This window comes from Crinia signifera, chromosome 12, assembly GCF_055691185.1.
Source record: "Crinia signifera chromosome 12, ASM5569118v1, whole genome shotgun sequence".
In the NCBI taxonomy this organism is placed as follows: domain Eukaryota; kingdom Metazoa; phylum Chordata; class Amphibia; order Anura; family Myobatrachidae; genus Crinia; species Crinia signifera.
In genome coordinates, this window is record NC_139228.1 from 24394321 (window position 1) to 24410573 (window position 16253).

General features: G+C 43.0%; 1 protein-coding gene across 13 annotated transcripts in view; it reads right to left on the bottom strand.

The window, feature by feature from the left end:
• Nucleotides 1-16253, bottom strand: part of RYR3 (ryanodine receptor 3) — a 527067-nt gene that overhangs the window by 166256 nt on the left and 344558 nt on the right. For 7 of the 13 annotated variants that reach the window (XM_083167846.1, XM_083167845.1, XM_083167844.1 and 4 more), the window contains 5 exons: nt 16041-16131; nt 10460-10600; nt 6619-6782; nt 2273-2351; nt 1472-1561 (listed from right to left, as the gene is read on the bottom strand). In XM_083167846.1, coding sequence (XP_083023972.1) covers nt 1472-1561; nt 2273-2351; nt 6619-6782; nt 10460-10600; nt 16041-16131 — 565 coding nt within the window. Of the gene's footprint in view, nt 1-1471; nt 1562-2272; nt 2352-6618; nt 6801-10459; nt 10601-16040; nt 16132-16253 lie in introns of all 13 variants that reach the window. The other 6 variants (XM_083167836.1, XM_083167835.1, XM_083167838.1 and 3 more) reach the window with 1 other exon arrangement.

A 16253-nucleotide genomic window follows, 5' to 3' on the forward strand; every position in this document is an offset into this window, starting at 1 on the left:
CATTGATGGTCATCCATTGAATAGTTATACACTATCGATGGCCAGTTCCACTTTTGCCATCGATGGCAAAGGCAACGATGGCCATGCCTACTTTACTCACTACAAACATCAACCTAGTAATTAGAAAAAGCTCTCTCTCTCAACCCCCCAAAACCCTTCACTGATCACAGAAGAAGGAAAAAGACATCAGTGCTTATGTAATTGTCATACGCTTTATAGATTAATAACGGCGAAAACAAACATTCATTTCTTTTATGGAGACCTACAAACCGTTCTACAAGATGTTGCATTTGCTTTTGATATGAGAGAATAAATTAAAACAAATAGAATACAACTCAACACTACAAACACGCGTGACATTGATTCTTCAGCTGCTCCCAAATAATATTGGTGAGGGGAACCAAGACCTTTGTACCTGAACACATAAACCCGCAGTCAGTGCAGGGACTAAAGTGCTGAACTGTGCAGTGACTTTGACCTTTTCCTGCGCAAAGCCCAATCCCATCTCATCATTGGCAAACCTATACACTGCGGTGCAGCGTGTGTAGAACCCTCAGCACTCCGCCATCTCTGTGTCTACACCTATCCAGTCATTTCTGATAGGACTTAGAACAGGGCATCAGACATCATTTGTGCAGTTAAACCCATGTGATCTACAACAAACCTGTCCTGGATCTTTTTCTATGGAGAGCTTAATGTTGTCAAAGTAAATGCAAGCTATTCGCGGTAACCCCTGTCCAGATATACTACAACATAACTAACACTAATATGCACATACTGTAAACATTGACATACGTATACCTTTTTACTAAACATGAGATCATCATATTATAGAACTTTCTATACTTCCCAATAATATATTTTACATTCATCGGATAACAAGCTCTGCACACCTTCCGGTTTCTTTAGACTTCATGCAGAATGAAGAATACAGTAAACAAAAAGTGGTAGGGTAATGTAAGGCAATGAGCTTGCATAGTGGTATGTAGTGGTCCGAGATGGGAGGGGGTACATTTGACCTGGGTACTGCTGCACCTTCTCACGTTACAGGGAGCTGGGCAGTGGGTAGAGGGGTGACAGGTTGATGCTGCAGCACAGCCTCTCCCCCATGCTGAGCCCACGCTGTGTGCTGAGTTGATGAGAGAGACAGCTGTAGGGCATGTGGCTATGCCCATTGAAGAGGGTACGCCCCCTCCATTTTACCGGTCACACTGTCGGCACCCCTTGTTTGCGGGGGGAAAAAAAACATATGTCTGGAATTCACCTTTAACTTCAGGTGAAGAAGTCTAACACATTCACCAAGGAAAGCGCCAATTGAAAATTTTTTAAAATGTAAAAATATAATACCAGGGCGCAGAGATTAAAACTCCAGATGGTCTCCTGCAAATCTGGACATTTGGCAACTACGATAATGTGCTATAATCGGCTTGTCTACTCATTTCATAAGAAAAGTAAATAATTGCATGTTCACCTTTTCAGATAATGTCTTAAAGGCTCTCATTAGTGGATGGGTCTTCATGTTCTCGTCAAGGGCTGGCCCATACTTCCAACCACTGTGCAGCTAAGGAATGCAAGGAAACAAAAATCATTTAGCAACATACTTTATAAACTTCAGATCTTCTATTAAAACACATAGCGAGCAACTACAACATTGATGACCGTTAGACATGACCACCTATGTAATAACTTAACAGAGAGGTGGTAGATATGTGTTCAAATATTTGGCGATTGGTATTCAAAACAACCAGTCAGGGTCCCTCTTATTCTATACACTTAACCGATGTTCCAATCTCCTGCTTTTTTGGGTGGATGAGGTGGGAGAAAGGGAGAGCGGTATGTCCTTAATTTTTCAGGAAGAATATAAGAAATAAAAGAATAAGTTCATGTTTCAGTATATATTCCCACGTTGCTTTCTTCCTCCCCTCTGAAGCACACTGCCATATGTTAAAGGAAGAAACATCTAGAATTGACCTGAAGACCAGGGGTGGTATTCAATGCCATCCTCGCCATCAAATACCCTCACCGTATTCAATGTTAGGGAGAAATCCTCACCGTCAAAGGATGGCGAGGATCCCCTTAAATGGCGAACTTTGCCAAAATGTCACGGGTCTACAGCTGTACTACCACTTTCCTTGATGAAGCCCCGTTTGATAGTACATGGGAACCCTTACAACATTGGGCCATATACACCATTGTCTACGACAGTTCTTTATTTTTTTGGAATGGACATTTTGTTACATATAAGAATAAATGCAAGCATAGTGTTCTGTACCTTGTCATAGGCCCATTTATCATGCGCCTGTTCGGCGTTCTTATTTACAATATATTCCAGCTTTTCTGGTAAAGTGAGACTGTAAAACATAAAATAATCTTTTGTTAGACCGTATTGAGAAAGCAGCTTCAGCGCGATTCCTATCTCCTCCATTCAACAATAGCATAACACTTTATTTTATCATGTTATTCTTCTGAAAGGAATGCTACAATAATCCAAGGACAGAGCAACAATGCATGCTGTCCTGACAGTCTGTATTCAGATATACAATTTATCATCATATTCTGCAACTATGACCTTGACATAACGCAAAATACAATGCACATAATGAAATAAATTAATACCATATAAAAGTTATATAACAGTATTTGAATTCCGTATTGTAGAGGTTGCTGCCAACTCCAACGCAATACGCTACATTACCGATTGGTTATAGTGGTTAAAATGATAATAATACATCTGCCTCTTCCATATATGTGGTATATCTACTGTGGTCACAAGAACGAACAAACTAGGGATGGCATGGGGTGGGTTACCCATTGATGGTACCACTCATGGTTAACCTCGATGGTGTGAAACATGCTGCAAAGGATTCATCAATAATCTCACCGACCAATGGTCACCCCTGCTTTAGAATACACTAGGCTGCTGGCCTATCAGAGTCTGGGCCATTGGAGGTGGTCCAGCACCTTACAGGGAAAAAAAATAGTTGTTTCTTTAACATCAATGGCAATAAACCATGTGATTCTTCCCATCAATTGTAAAAGTATTCAACATTGGCCAAAGACCACCTATGATATTTTACTATCGACAATCGATGGCTATAACCTAGAATAAACAGGGAAAAGCCAGAATAGAAAATGTATTGCTACAGGGAGAAAGGTGCTATGTAAATATATAACCATGTTATTAACAACATTAGATAGACAGGGTCAAAAGGATGACGGGTAAAATGTATACAGTGGATAAGATCAACAGGTCGACATTCTGTATGTTCCATCGTATGTGACCACAATCAGTGTAAACTTGTACACGCGCCATGTTTTGGGCAAGGTTGCTATTCCAAATAATAATTCACATTGAGAGTAAATCAAGCAAGAAATGAAAACATGTAAGAATCCCCCCAAAAATTATCCCCCAAAAAACTTTTTGTATAGGTGTGTGAATACGGTCATGTCCCCTTTTGAACCTGTCAATCTTAATCACTGTACCTTTTACCTGTCGACCTTTTGACCATAATGATCTATACATTGGAACCTAGCTAGCACTACCTTTTAGAAGAAGTGATTTCTTAAAAACAAAAATTCAATATTCCACCGTCATAGAAAAGTGGGCTATTTTTATACCATAAATTCTTAATTAAATGAAAAACACAAGTCTCTTGGAGCAGCAGTAATAGAACTGTTTGGAGAAAAACACTTCCAAACCCTCCTATGTTAATCCAGATGCAATAAAAACAAAATCCCCAGTTACATGCAGTTCATAAAGAATTTATGGTATAAGAATAGACGCTCTCCCTTCGATGGTGGAGTGCTGAAGTTTTTTAAGGAGTCACTTATACTAAAAGTAGTGCTAGCCATACTGTTTGCTAGATCTTTATATTGTTTGTAAAATACATTAGCCGGATTGCTGACTCTATGGGGTGTATTCAATGCTTTTTGCGAGCTGTGAGAGTGAGCAGTGCTGACTGCTCACTGTCACAGCTCCCACATTCAGTATTCAACTACCCCCCCCCCCCTGCATATGCTGTCTTCACCTCGCTGGGTGGAAACGGGGTGTACGGCCACCAAATCAGCGAGGCTCGTGGCTAAATGCAGCGGGCTCCCTGCATTAGCTGCGAACCTTGCCGCTTGGGGAATCCTCTCTGTCCTCTGACAGAGAGGATTACCCCGGAACGTTCAATACGGTAAGCGGCCAGCACAGGGGGTTAAACAGCGAGGGTCGCTTGTTTTCAGTGATCCTCGCCGTTTAACCCCCTCTCCCACCACATTGAATATGGCCCTAGAGAGATTGCTTAGAATGTTCACATGTAAAGCATTCCCAATGTCAATATATCCCATCCAATCATTGGATGTTTAATTGAAATATAATAAAAGTGAAGTCTAATTTTTAATGTTTGCTACTTAATAACAACAACTTTTTTCTTCAATGTATTCAGAAAAATCTGGGACAGACCTATTAAATGCATCCGTTGTCAAACCTGCATCGGCGGAAAACAGTTGAAAACAGCTGCATTTTCAAATAAAACACCCGGATCAGTGAGTGATTTGCTGATCCACGTGTTTTTGAACCGTACCGATTTTTCAGACAGTCGAAAAATTGGCACTTGGACTGAATCGTCGAAAAAGGCCAGATTTTCCGACAGTTGGAAACATTGGCACAAATTGAATACCCACCTAAGTCCTGAACTGATGTTATCACAAGGCTGATATAACCACTATTAATTAGATAACTATGCAACAAATACAGGAACTTAAAGCACGAATGTGTGCAGAGGATACTTTCCTTTGGTTCTTGTCAATATAATTTATAACAGAGAATGTTTAGTTATCCTTTTTTTAGTGGCAAAAGCTGGTACTGTCCTAATATTATAATTCATCTTAACAAAATGTTTTTGTCCTGGTAAATATATAGTGTACAGTAGTAGTTCTGATATAAATAGCGATTTTGTGCACATTTGCTACAGTATGCTATGCATTCATTGGCACATAGGAGGCAGGTGGTACCTTGGGGGGGGGGACAGCGGGGATATGAGCAGTGGGGTCCCTGCGGTGGATGGGAACTAGTAGCGCTAGGGACCCCGTCGCTGATTTCTCATCCACTGCAGGGACCCTGCCGCTGACTGCAGTGCCCAGCTGCCGCAGGGACCCCTTGCCAACCCCGCGCTGCCTGACCCCACTGCCTGCCACCCACCTGCCATCGCTGCAGCAGTGCCAATGTGGGGGCCCCGGGCAACTGCCCGTCACCCCGTGCTTAAACCGGCACTGATCTGGGGCACAGCCGTGGAGCAGTAAATAAACCAAGCACCCGCACATTCTAACACAACATAAAATGATCCCAAGTAGAGCTATAAAGGGAGGGGCTGCATGTATAGGTCAACAAACATGGGTAGAGGTTCTTGCTGATTTTGTTACAAAGTACAGAAGCAGCATTTGTTTTGCTACAGACGTTGCGATTGATAACCAGTCGTTTGGATTGTTGAACATGTGATTTGAATTTAATCATGCAATGCTGCTCTTGTTTAACAAAGCAGTGGGCATGGTAAACTAAAGGCCCTCATACACTTTGTCCTGTTTTCACCCGATTCCAGCGTATTGGGCCGAGAAATCAAGTGAAAAGTGGCCAAATCTAAAGCGTTTGACATGTGATGTAACGCGTGGTCCCAAATCCCTTCGCATTGCTCGTTGCACTCACCATGCTTCTGGCAGGGTGCCTCGCTATGCTACACTATTTTATTTTCCCTCCATGCCCTAGTATGGCATGAAATACCGCCTCTCTATACCCTATGTTGACTTTTTGACTGTTGACCTTGCCCATGTCGACCTACTGACCCTGACAACCTAACCCCATGTCGACCTTCAGACAAGTCAACCTTGATGCATATCAACCTTCAGTGGTCCACCTAATGAATGTCAACTTCTCTTGTAAACCCTATGACCCATACCCATGCACAAATATGCATTTGTCATGTGGTTCAAACTGCCACACAACACTCTCCAGGTGTTGGATCACTTTGTGCCCCTTCACCCCCCCTTTGTCACGTAGTATGACACCAAATCCTCCTCACCTTTTACTTTACTGTATACCTACCACCCTATTGCAGCAAATGATTTTCACTTGGTTTCCTCAATGTCAAATACTTCACACCAGCTTCCCATTTTCAAGCACAGCACAAGCCCTGCATGTACCCTGCGTTGTTACAACAGGCTACCATTGGCTGACGGGTCCAGCGAACATGGCCGGTGGTTATTCCTACAGTAGTGATCACTTCTTCTGTGAGGATGGAACTCTTTTTTTAGATGTTAGCAGCAATCTGACCTGCCAGTCTACATCAGTGGGATCGATTTCTACATAGCGGAGTGCGGAACAGAGATCTTGCCTCTTCCATCATACACCTTAAGAAGAACATAGCCAAGGCCCCTATAGTAACTACAGACTAATCATTGACTAATACTGCATTTAGCACCTGCTTCCATGGCGCTCTGTATGTACATGGATGGACCAGTCTAGAATGAAAGTGTATTGTTTAAAATTCTATTATCTAGTCCTGAATGTATTCGCTCCAACATCAATGCAGCCAATGTCCCTTAGGCTTCTCCTCCAACGTAGAATCAACCATAACTTACTTGGCTGTGTTGATGGGCTTTGGGTCAAAATTTCCCTCAGCATCCACCGACATCTGCTTCTCGGGAGTTGCTTTAATTCTGGTGTCAACATAATCAGGTGGCAATGCACCGGCTATGGCACTGAGGCAAGGCATGGACATCCTGAAGAGCTCAGCGTCATACTTCTGCAGGAGAGATAGGAACTGGTTGGAAAGTCCCACAGAAAAACATGCAAATTGTTAGTGACAGCAACACAGCAAGGCCACAGAAACAACTGGAGAAGACATTTAGTAACGTAACAAGGCCAACAAGGCCGGCATTATCACGCCCAACACAAACCACTCTGCAAATCCATGCAAGTATCAACTCATCGCATCGCTATCAATATGGCCCCTATACACGGAGCGATGTAGGGGCATTTCCTGAGCAATCTAGTGAGATTGCTCAGAAAATGTCCTGAAATCGTCCCGTGGGTAGGCCTTTTAAGAGCGGACTTGTAGTTTATAGTCCTTACCCTAACCACTTTTTCCTAATCTATAATTCAATTTAAACATTTTGACAGATAAAGGGCCAGATGTATCAAGCTTTCAAAAAGTGATAAAACGGAGAGTAATACACAGCCAGCCAATCAGCTCTGAACTACTATGTTGCAGGCTGGGTTTGAAAAATGACAGGTAGACGCTGATTGGCTGGCTGTTTATCACTCTCCATTTTATCACTTTTTGAAAGCTTGATACATCAGGCCCAAAGAATTCATAAAATCTAAGTCATGTTTCTAACACATCTGAAGACCTGCACCAAGACTACAGATATGTCCTCATATACTTTGTCTCCAGTCACGCCGCACAGCAACTGTCGGCATGCCATATACCAGACGAATCAGCCATAAAAATGTGCGTCTTATTCACGCAAATAAAACAAGCGCCGAAACCGAATCGATGGAGTAGATTAACCCCAACGTCTAAAAATAAAAAGAGGTGATAGAAATAGAATACGTCTGTCATTTCTCTGTTGCATCTTGGGAAATGACAGACAGAATCTGATTGGTGGCTATTGCCAACCACACCTCTTTTCATTTAAGAAGCTTTAGTAAATGTACCTCTAGCTGCACAGGCATGTCCAAACTATGTCCAGCTGTTGTGGAACTACAAGTCCCATCATGCCTTGCCACAGTTTTGCTATTAGGGACTGCTAAAACTATGGAAAGGCATGCTTGGATGTGTAGTTTCACAACAGCTGGAGGGCCACAGTTTCAACATGTCAGCTCTAGGTGTAGGAGGACACATCTGCACATTAATTACTTTTGTAAAGGTAGGAAAACTTTTGTCCTTTTTTTGCAACGATTGCTGGAAAGTTCATTTCATTTTAATTCTTTTGCAGTTTGCCATTTCTACGGAAATCACCACTAAAAATAGAAGGCGCGCTCAGAGCTCAGATTCTGGTGATATATTAAATATCATTACTCACTCGGAGTGCGCGGAGGAGTTACGGCTGACAATATAAAATATGATAACGCTGGTGTTTCAGATAATGATAAAAAACGATGAGAGAGATGTATCAAGCTTTCCAGAGAGTGAATAAGGGCAACAGTGGCGATGGTGGACACTCAGCAACCAATCAGCTTCAACAATAGGATGCATTTATCAAGAACACTGTATAAAAATGATAAGTAGCAGCTGACTGGTTGCTATGGGCAAATTCTCCACTTGTCCTTTTATCTACGCTTTAGAAGACGTGATACATCCCTCTGAATGTGCTTAATATAGATTTGACAGCATCACGCATGGGTCATAGGGTGGACATGTATTGCGTCGACCACTGAATATAGACAGGCCTTAGGTTGACACCTGAAATAGATGCGACATGGGTAAGGTCGACACAAGCATAAAAGGTGAACAATGGGAAGGGATACTTGTCCACAATGTTGACACCGTCGACATGGACACAGTCTAAGTGTAAATGCTGCGCTCGCCATGCTTAGAGCACCATTCTATTCTCCCTCCATACCCTAGTAGTGGATAGTAGGGCATGAAATACCTCCTGCCGGAACATGTTGGCTCAAAACAAAAAATAACATGAAAAAATTATTTAGACTTTTTTGACTGTCGACCTAATGCTTGTGTCGGCCTTCCGATCATGTCAATCTTAGCCATGTTAACCTATTTCAGGTGTCGACCTAAGGCCTGTCGACCTTCAATGGTTTAGTATGGTTGACCCAATACAGAATCCCAAAAATCGGGTCCACCTCCCGGCCCCCCGAATCTCCTATGTGGCAGCGTTAATTTCCCGCGATTTGCGGCTTTTCCTGGAGAGGGTGCGGCTAAACATGCAAATGGTGTCATTTGGCCGCGCCCTCTCCCCGAAGACCCACAAATTGCATGATTTTCCGTACTGGGGGTGGGGCTTGATGATGTCTACATCAGGCCCCGCCCCCCGAAGTGCTGCAGACAGTCTCCTCTCCAGGCTTCTCCCAGTGAGGAGACTTTAAAAGTAGGCAACCCTAAGCTAATGACCATATCCCCACGTACTGTATGGCCTGTCAGTAAATCATTCCGTTTGTGCTACACATAAGTACTGAAAGCAATGCATCACACTTGGCATGTTAATGCAAACTCTGGCTGGAGAAACAGATCCACATGCTCTTGTACAGACAGAAATCATGCCACCAATACAGTCCCGTTACCAAGATTTCCATGTGTTTTTCTAAGCAGCGCATTCATGTTATTTGGGGCTATAAAACAGCAGTTTATCTGAATCTTTTTGCCTCGAGGCCGTCTCTGACTCTGTATACAACTAGCAAGCCATGTTCAGTGATTCCAAAAGATCATGGCAGGCTCAAAAAAAGCAAACTGCGTTTTTTTTTTTTTCTTCCTAGAAATAACTGAGCATAGAGAATAATGATTTCATTATCTCCTGTCAGTGATCCGTGCCAGAGAATTCCTAGGAGACCAACACCGCTCGAGTAAATATGTCTCCGCATTGGATATCGGCAATAAAAATTGTGCATTATGAAAGTGAATTAAATATTAACAGTTTCATTTGACGCGGAGCCCCGAACCGTCATCTTCAGCACACTGGGAGAGACGATGTCGACCGTATGTAATTCTAATTTACTATCAGGGTTTCTGTCACTTTGTCATTCCTTCACACGGTCCTCAGGAACACCTGTCACATCTTGTCATAAATATGTCACGCAAGGTGACTCATGCTTCATAGGAATTGCTTATAGCTTCTGAAGATTACATACTGGCCTGATATTTCATGCACATTTAAAAAAAAAACTCAAGATTTGCAATATATATATATATATATATATATATATATATATATATATATATATATATATATGCATTATTTGATGAACTAGAACGCAAAAAATAAATAAAAAAGAAAAAGTGGTTCTCGCAGAAAGCACTTCAAGGAAAACTTGATTATACAGCCGGAACAGTTCACAAATACAGCAAATATTCCAATAAGGCGATTCGTTACGTTAGAAATGACATTTTGTATCACAACGCATAGGTTTGAAGGATTTTTCATCTACCTTCCCCACCGCAGATTCTGCTTATACGCCATTTGGTTTAGCGCAGCTCCAGGATAGAGGAGCTCCTGGAGTTGTACAGTAAGTGTTTTATTATCCTCAGTCGCAATTTAAGCCTTAATGCCTCAAATATTAAAGAGTAATCTCTTTTGTTCTGTTTGGCTTCAGTGAATTTAATGAAAATCTTAGGCTGCAATTTTAATACCTTTCCAAAATGAAAAAAAAAATAGCAGGATATCGAGTTGAAAAACAACACAAGTATTGGGCAGCGACTGATCCAACGTAGGAAATATTGTAGCGTAGATCAGAAAGTGAAAATACCTTATGAGAGAGGGAGTCGAATATCCCCCAGAACAGCTTTTCAGTCAAGTGCAATTCTTCCTCTGCGGCCAAGCCGTAGCTGCCCCATCCGGACGGCAGGCAGTAATATTTCCAGCTCTGTTCGTAATGGTTTGTCAAGAGCTGCAAAAGTTGTATAAGAACAAAACAGGGAACGGAGAGTGGTTTTATTCTTCTTACATGTACAATTTACTCCACACACACAATAGACAAAGAACAAGCTTTTCAAATATTTAATAGGAAAAAGGAACATAAGCAAAACTAAAAGCGAAGCCTTTTGTATATAAAACTATGCAAAGGTTCATGCTGCAGCTTTGTTACAATTAATGATAGCATTGTGCAACTGCTGCCGTCATTAGAATTTCTAGCTTTCGTACCGTATAGGTTTTCAACCCGAGCTGATTAAATATACTTTATATAATGTAAGGCCGCACTGCGCCGCACATTAAGGCTGTTTTGCGTGGGACTATGTAAAAACCGGACCCGGACTGCACTCCAGACCGCCGGACAGGACATCAAAATCTGCAGTCCGGAGCTTGTCCGGGGGGTGTCCTGTCCGGGGGGGTCCCTGTGATAGCCATCACCAGGGACATGGGGGAGGGGAGATTACAGACGCCCCGTGTGGTCCGGACCATCCGGTTTTTGCTACATGCCCGGACCATACAGGGAGGCTTTATTCTACCCCTCCTCCTCTACCTGGTAACAGGCAGCCCCCCCCCCCCCCCCCGCCCTGGACAGGACTCCCCCGGACAGGACACCCCCCGGACCGGAGACTACAAGCTACAAAATGCACAGTTTGATGTCTGCTCCGGCGGTCTGGGGGTTTTGTCCTGGTCCGGTTTTCACCCATACTCGTTTTGCGTAGCGTGGATTTGAGTGATTAAATAAAAGCACAATGTTCTGTAAAATGGCAACAGTGTTTAGGCTGTGGGGTATTGAGGTTAGGCACTAATGGGGAGGGTAAAGGTCAGAGAAGGTTGGGTTACTTAAGGAGGCCCCTGTCAGGATTTTCCATATCAGGATGTCGGGGTAGGTCTTTGGACCACTGCCGGTATATAGTATGTATCCCGATATTACATACTGCACAGAAAGCATATAATATAGACTCTATATCAGTCTATAAATGAATACAGGTTCATGCACAACATTACCACCAGCTCCTCATGCACTACCAAACCATTATCGTAATGCTACTGACACAGATTAACACTCTGATTCCTGACAAAAAACAGCATTATGGTAGCACAATCAGGGCAGCCGAGGGGGGGGGGGGGGGGGGGAGAGCAGGTACTAATTACCCGGGCCCAGGCTTGCTGGAGGGGCCCTGCGGGGGCCCTGGTCCGACCCCTCCATTCCCCCTCTGTCCCTTCCGGGTAGCAACAGCAGCACACTCTTCTACAGCATGTGCTGTGCTGACAGCAGGCTCAGCATGAGTGTCTCACTGACAGCATGAGTGGTCATGTTGAACCTGCTGACAGCACAGCACATGCTGTAGGTGTGTGCTTCTGCTGAGATTACTAGAGTTTACTAGATTACTACTGCTGAGTTTTTAGAGTTTTCTTTCACCCTCCTCTAAACATTTTTGGTGCGGGAGGTGCCCCACCCCCACACTTAGGCCACGCCCCAAAATTTTACCGGGGCCCGGCATTCCTCTCGGCTGCCCTGAGCACAATGCCAACCTATGCAGGTTCAGATAATGTAATAATTCCACTGCAAACATAATATGGCTAAAGGTGGCCATACATCAGAAAGACCGGTCTATAATCATGATTGTATCTAATTTCCCTTCAACTCCCCGGCAGTTGTTGGTGGTTTTTGGACACGCAATGTACTCACAATCCATCATACAATCCACTTGCTGCAAGATTGTATGACTGAAGCTTCATTTAAATAGAGGGCTGGACTACTAGGATCAAAAGGATAGAGGGGGGGGGGGAAGTCAATCGCACTGGAAAAAGGGGACTCTAGATCATGTGATTTAACCTCTTTATCACCATAGGAACTCAGATCTATGTGTGGTAGAGGTGTGCTACCGCTAGACACAACAATGACATCAAATGCAAGGTTTAAAGAAAAGTATGTCTGTAGGTGGTGCACTAATAAGAAGAAAAATTGTTAAAATATAACTTGGTACTTGTTTCCTAGCACGGCGCCAGTGATAAAAATTGTATCCATCGGGACCCCCAAAAATCGCGTTGATCTCATCACATGCAACCAAATCGCATGCAATGCGATTAACGCGATTTTTACATCGGAATCAATGTGAAATGGTCCTGAGACCCGATTTTACATTGGCCCCAATGTTAAATGGCCCCCAGACCCCAATTTTTATTGTTTCCCAACCCTGATGGGTCAAATGCCCCCCCCCCATTGTTAACGCCACCCCACGATCAACGCCGACCCGAAGCGTGGCGAGCCTGCGAGGGGCGGCGGTACGCGTCCTCCGACCTTTTCATACCCCCCACTATCCACGTCAGCGTGGAGTTGATTTTATATAGTGTGACGAACGCACGCTTCAAGCTCGGTGGCTCGCTACGCTCGCCACACTATATAAAATCAACTCCACGCCGACGTGGATAGTGGGGGTATGAAAAGGTCAGAGGACGCGTACCGCTGCGCTCGCCACGCTTCGGGTTGGCGTTCATCGTGTGATGGCGTTAACAATGGGGGGGGGGGGGGCAATTGACATGTAAAATACCCATAAGGGTGGGTATACAATGAAAAATCGGGTCCATTGGCCCATTTAACATTGTTCCCTATGTAAAATCGTGTCCATCGCATCGGTCGCATCGCATGCCTTAACTTAAGGCATGCAATGGACGCAATTTTTTAATTGTCGGGGAAAAGGCTAAAAATAGCCCTAAAATCACGTCGGTCGCGTTCATCGCATACCTTAAGTTAAGGTATGCGATCACCTAGACGGGCGCCGTGCTAGGAAACAAGTCCCTATAACTTTTATTGATTTTTCAAACTAAAGACTGCAAGCATTTAAAAGCATACATATAACAATAAGACACCATTTAAAGACAATTTAAAAAGGATATGACAATCCTGACGTGGCGGGGGTTAGCGTGCCAGTAATACCTTTATTATGCTTTACTAAAGAATGATTGGTGCGCAATATAACACTGGTGTGAACATTGATACTTGATATCATATCTATGCTTCGTGATATGATACAATGTTCCCAGTGTTGCAGCTGTGCTGGAATGTATTTTAATTGACACAGTGTATATTCACTAGTAAATGGAGATCAGTGGCGGGCAGCGTCCCAGACGCTCTGTCTCTTACAGTAAATATTAGTTACAGGCTGAGATGTGAGGTTCAAATTCTCTCACATGTAGATCGGAGCAGGACAGTCCTGTCTTTCCATTATTAAATAGCCCTAATGCAGCAATCCTCAGAAGTAGTAGTGACAGAATTGTGCCAGAGGACGTCCACCGCTCTCTTCAGCCGCCCGCCCATCTGCCACTTGGAAACCTTTGCGACTCCCAGCATCTTCACTGCCACGGGCCACCCGCAAGCTGCACCTCTCTTCTCTGCTAGTCAGGGAGGGAGTGTCACATGACTCTGGTTGTATGGTTGTATGAGCCATCTAAAGACAAATTGCATGTGCTTAAAAACACATGCAATCTGCTCCCAATCCCAACTGATTGGACGTGCAGATTGTATGATTGGGTACAATGTCTTTCAGGTGTATGGGGGCCTTTAGAGTGCACCCAACTGACACTTGTCCCATATTACCAGTAAGAAGTTATTACACTTGGGAATTGGACTGTATGTCAAGAGAAAACTTCAAGAAGGGCAAACTTAAGCTGGCCATACATCAGAAAGATCGATCTTAAGATCGATTGCGCTCATGATTGTGTACAATTTCCCTTGAAATCCCCGGCAGTCCTTGGTGGTTTTTGGACACAAAATCTACACACAATCCATCATACAATCAGTCATACAATCCATCTGCTGCATGATTGTGTACACAAGATGTGCACACAATCTGCATACAATCCATCATACAATCAGTCATACAATCCATCTTATGATTGATTGTATGATTGTGTACACAAGATGTGCACACAATCTGCATACAATCCATTTTACAATCAATTGAGATTGTATGATTGGGTACAATATCTTTCTGATGTATGGCCACCTTTACTGATGTCATTATTTCCATTCCTATTTGTGCCAAGAGGGCGGTTACAATTATACAGGGGCTGCGTCTTTTATCCGCCAGTTCTAGAAGGTGCGTTCCGCTCATTGGTGGAACTTGTGAGTGGTTGACCCAGGTGTCAAAATATAATTTGGGCCCCCCTCCTCCACTCCAAACAAAGTTCACAATATACCACACAGCAGTGGGTGGCAGCAGTTGGGCCCTTAGTCCTCAGGGGCCCCAACGCAATGCACCTGCTGCACCAATGGTTATTCCACCACTGATTCTGCCCACATCTCCATGGGAAATAATTGATCATATAATAAAGGCAATCCAGCACCAGCAATTGTAATGGATAAACAAAACATAAATGGATAACATCCCCTTTGTGCATGCCTTCACAATACAGTTGTGCACCTGGCACTTATACATACCAACTGTAGATCAATGTGACTATTATTTATTACAACAATGGTTTTCATCTTATTAGAGGTGCTTGATAATGTTCTTATTGTTGATGATTGGCTTTATATAAAACAACAAATATAATAAGCCAGATGTCTGCAAAATAATCCACTTTAATGCAGCTGCTTTATAGCCCATCTAAAAAGCTCTCTACATTAAAGGATGCGTTTGATTTACAATTAAAGTGGTATTCCACCACCAAAACGAAAAATAATGATCTGTCCCTTGATCTTGCATAAGTCTGCTTGGTCCTCACACCCTTAGCATGTTTATGACGCTACGCACTAGCTGCTGTACATAAGCCAACAGACTTTATTGGAGGTTCAACAAACATGCACACAGCCTGGTGTCTATTTATCAAAGCTTTAGGCATGGAGCATCTTATATCAGATAAAGGCCCTTATTCAGATCTGATCGCAGAACAATTTTGTTCCCAAAATGGGCAAAACCATGTGCACTGCAGGTGGGGCAGATGTAACATGTACTGTATAGAGAGAGTTAGATTTGTGTGGGGTGTGTTGAAACTGAAATCTAAATTGCAGTGTACAAATAATACAGCCATTGCAATAATGCAACCAACATATTCCTGTGGCCCTATGCATACACAGGAGCCCCATAACAGGACCCATCAGATCTGTTTATTATCTGTTCATCTGTGTTATATGCAGAACATATAATGTTATACAATAAGAATAAATATCTCATGGAAGTCAGTCCCTATATCCCCCCCCTCCCCCCAAAATAAATAGATCAATCTGAATGTAGAATTTGCATTGCAATTGTGTGATTGTTACTAGGCTGACGGCTTTTATCTTCGCCTCCTAAAATAAACAATATATTGTTATGGGGATAAACAAACAATAATCAGACATGAGAATAGAATTTTGCGGCTGTGCAGCCCATTAAGACCATGATAGGTTATAAGTCATGCTTATTATCAGCTACCTTTAGTGGCATTTTACAGTATTCATTGAGCAACGGGACATCAAACACCAACCGTCGCAGGAGCTGCTGAAGCATGGAAGGCCGCATGTGACTGAAAAACAACCAACAAAGCCCAGTGAGATCACACAGTTTGGCATTTAAAAAAAAAAAAAAAAAAAACATTAGCACCATTTCTATAATACTGCCAGCGCCTGTAATTCATTTTGCTGGAGA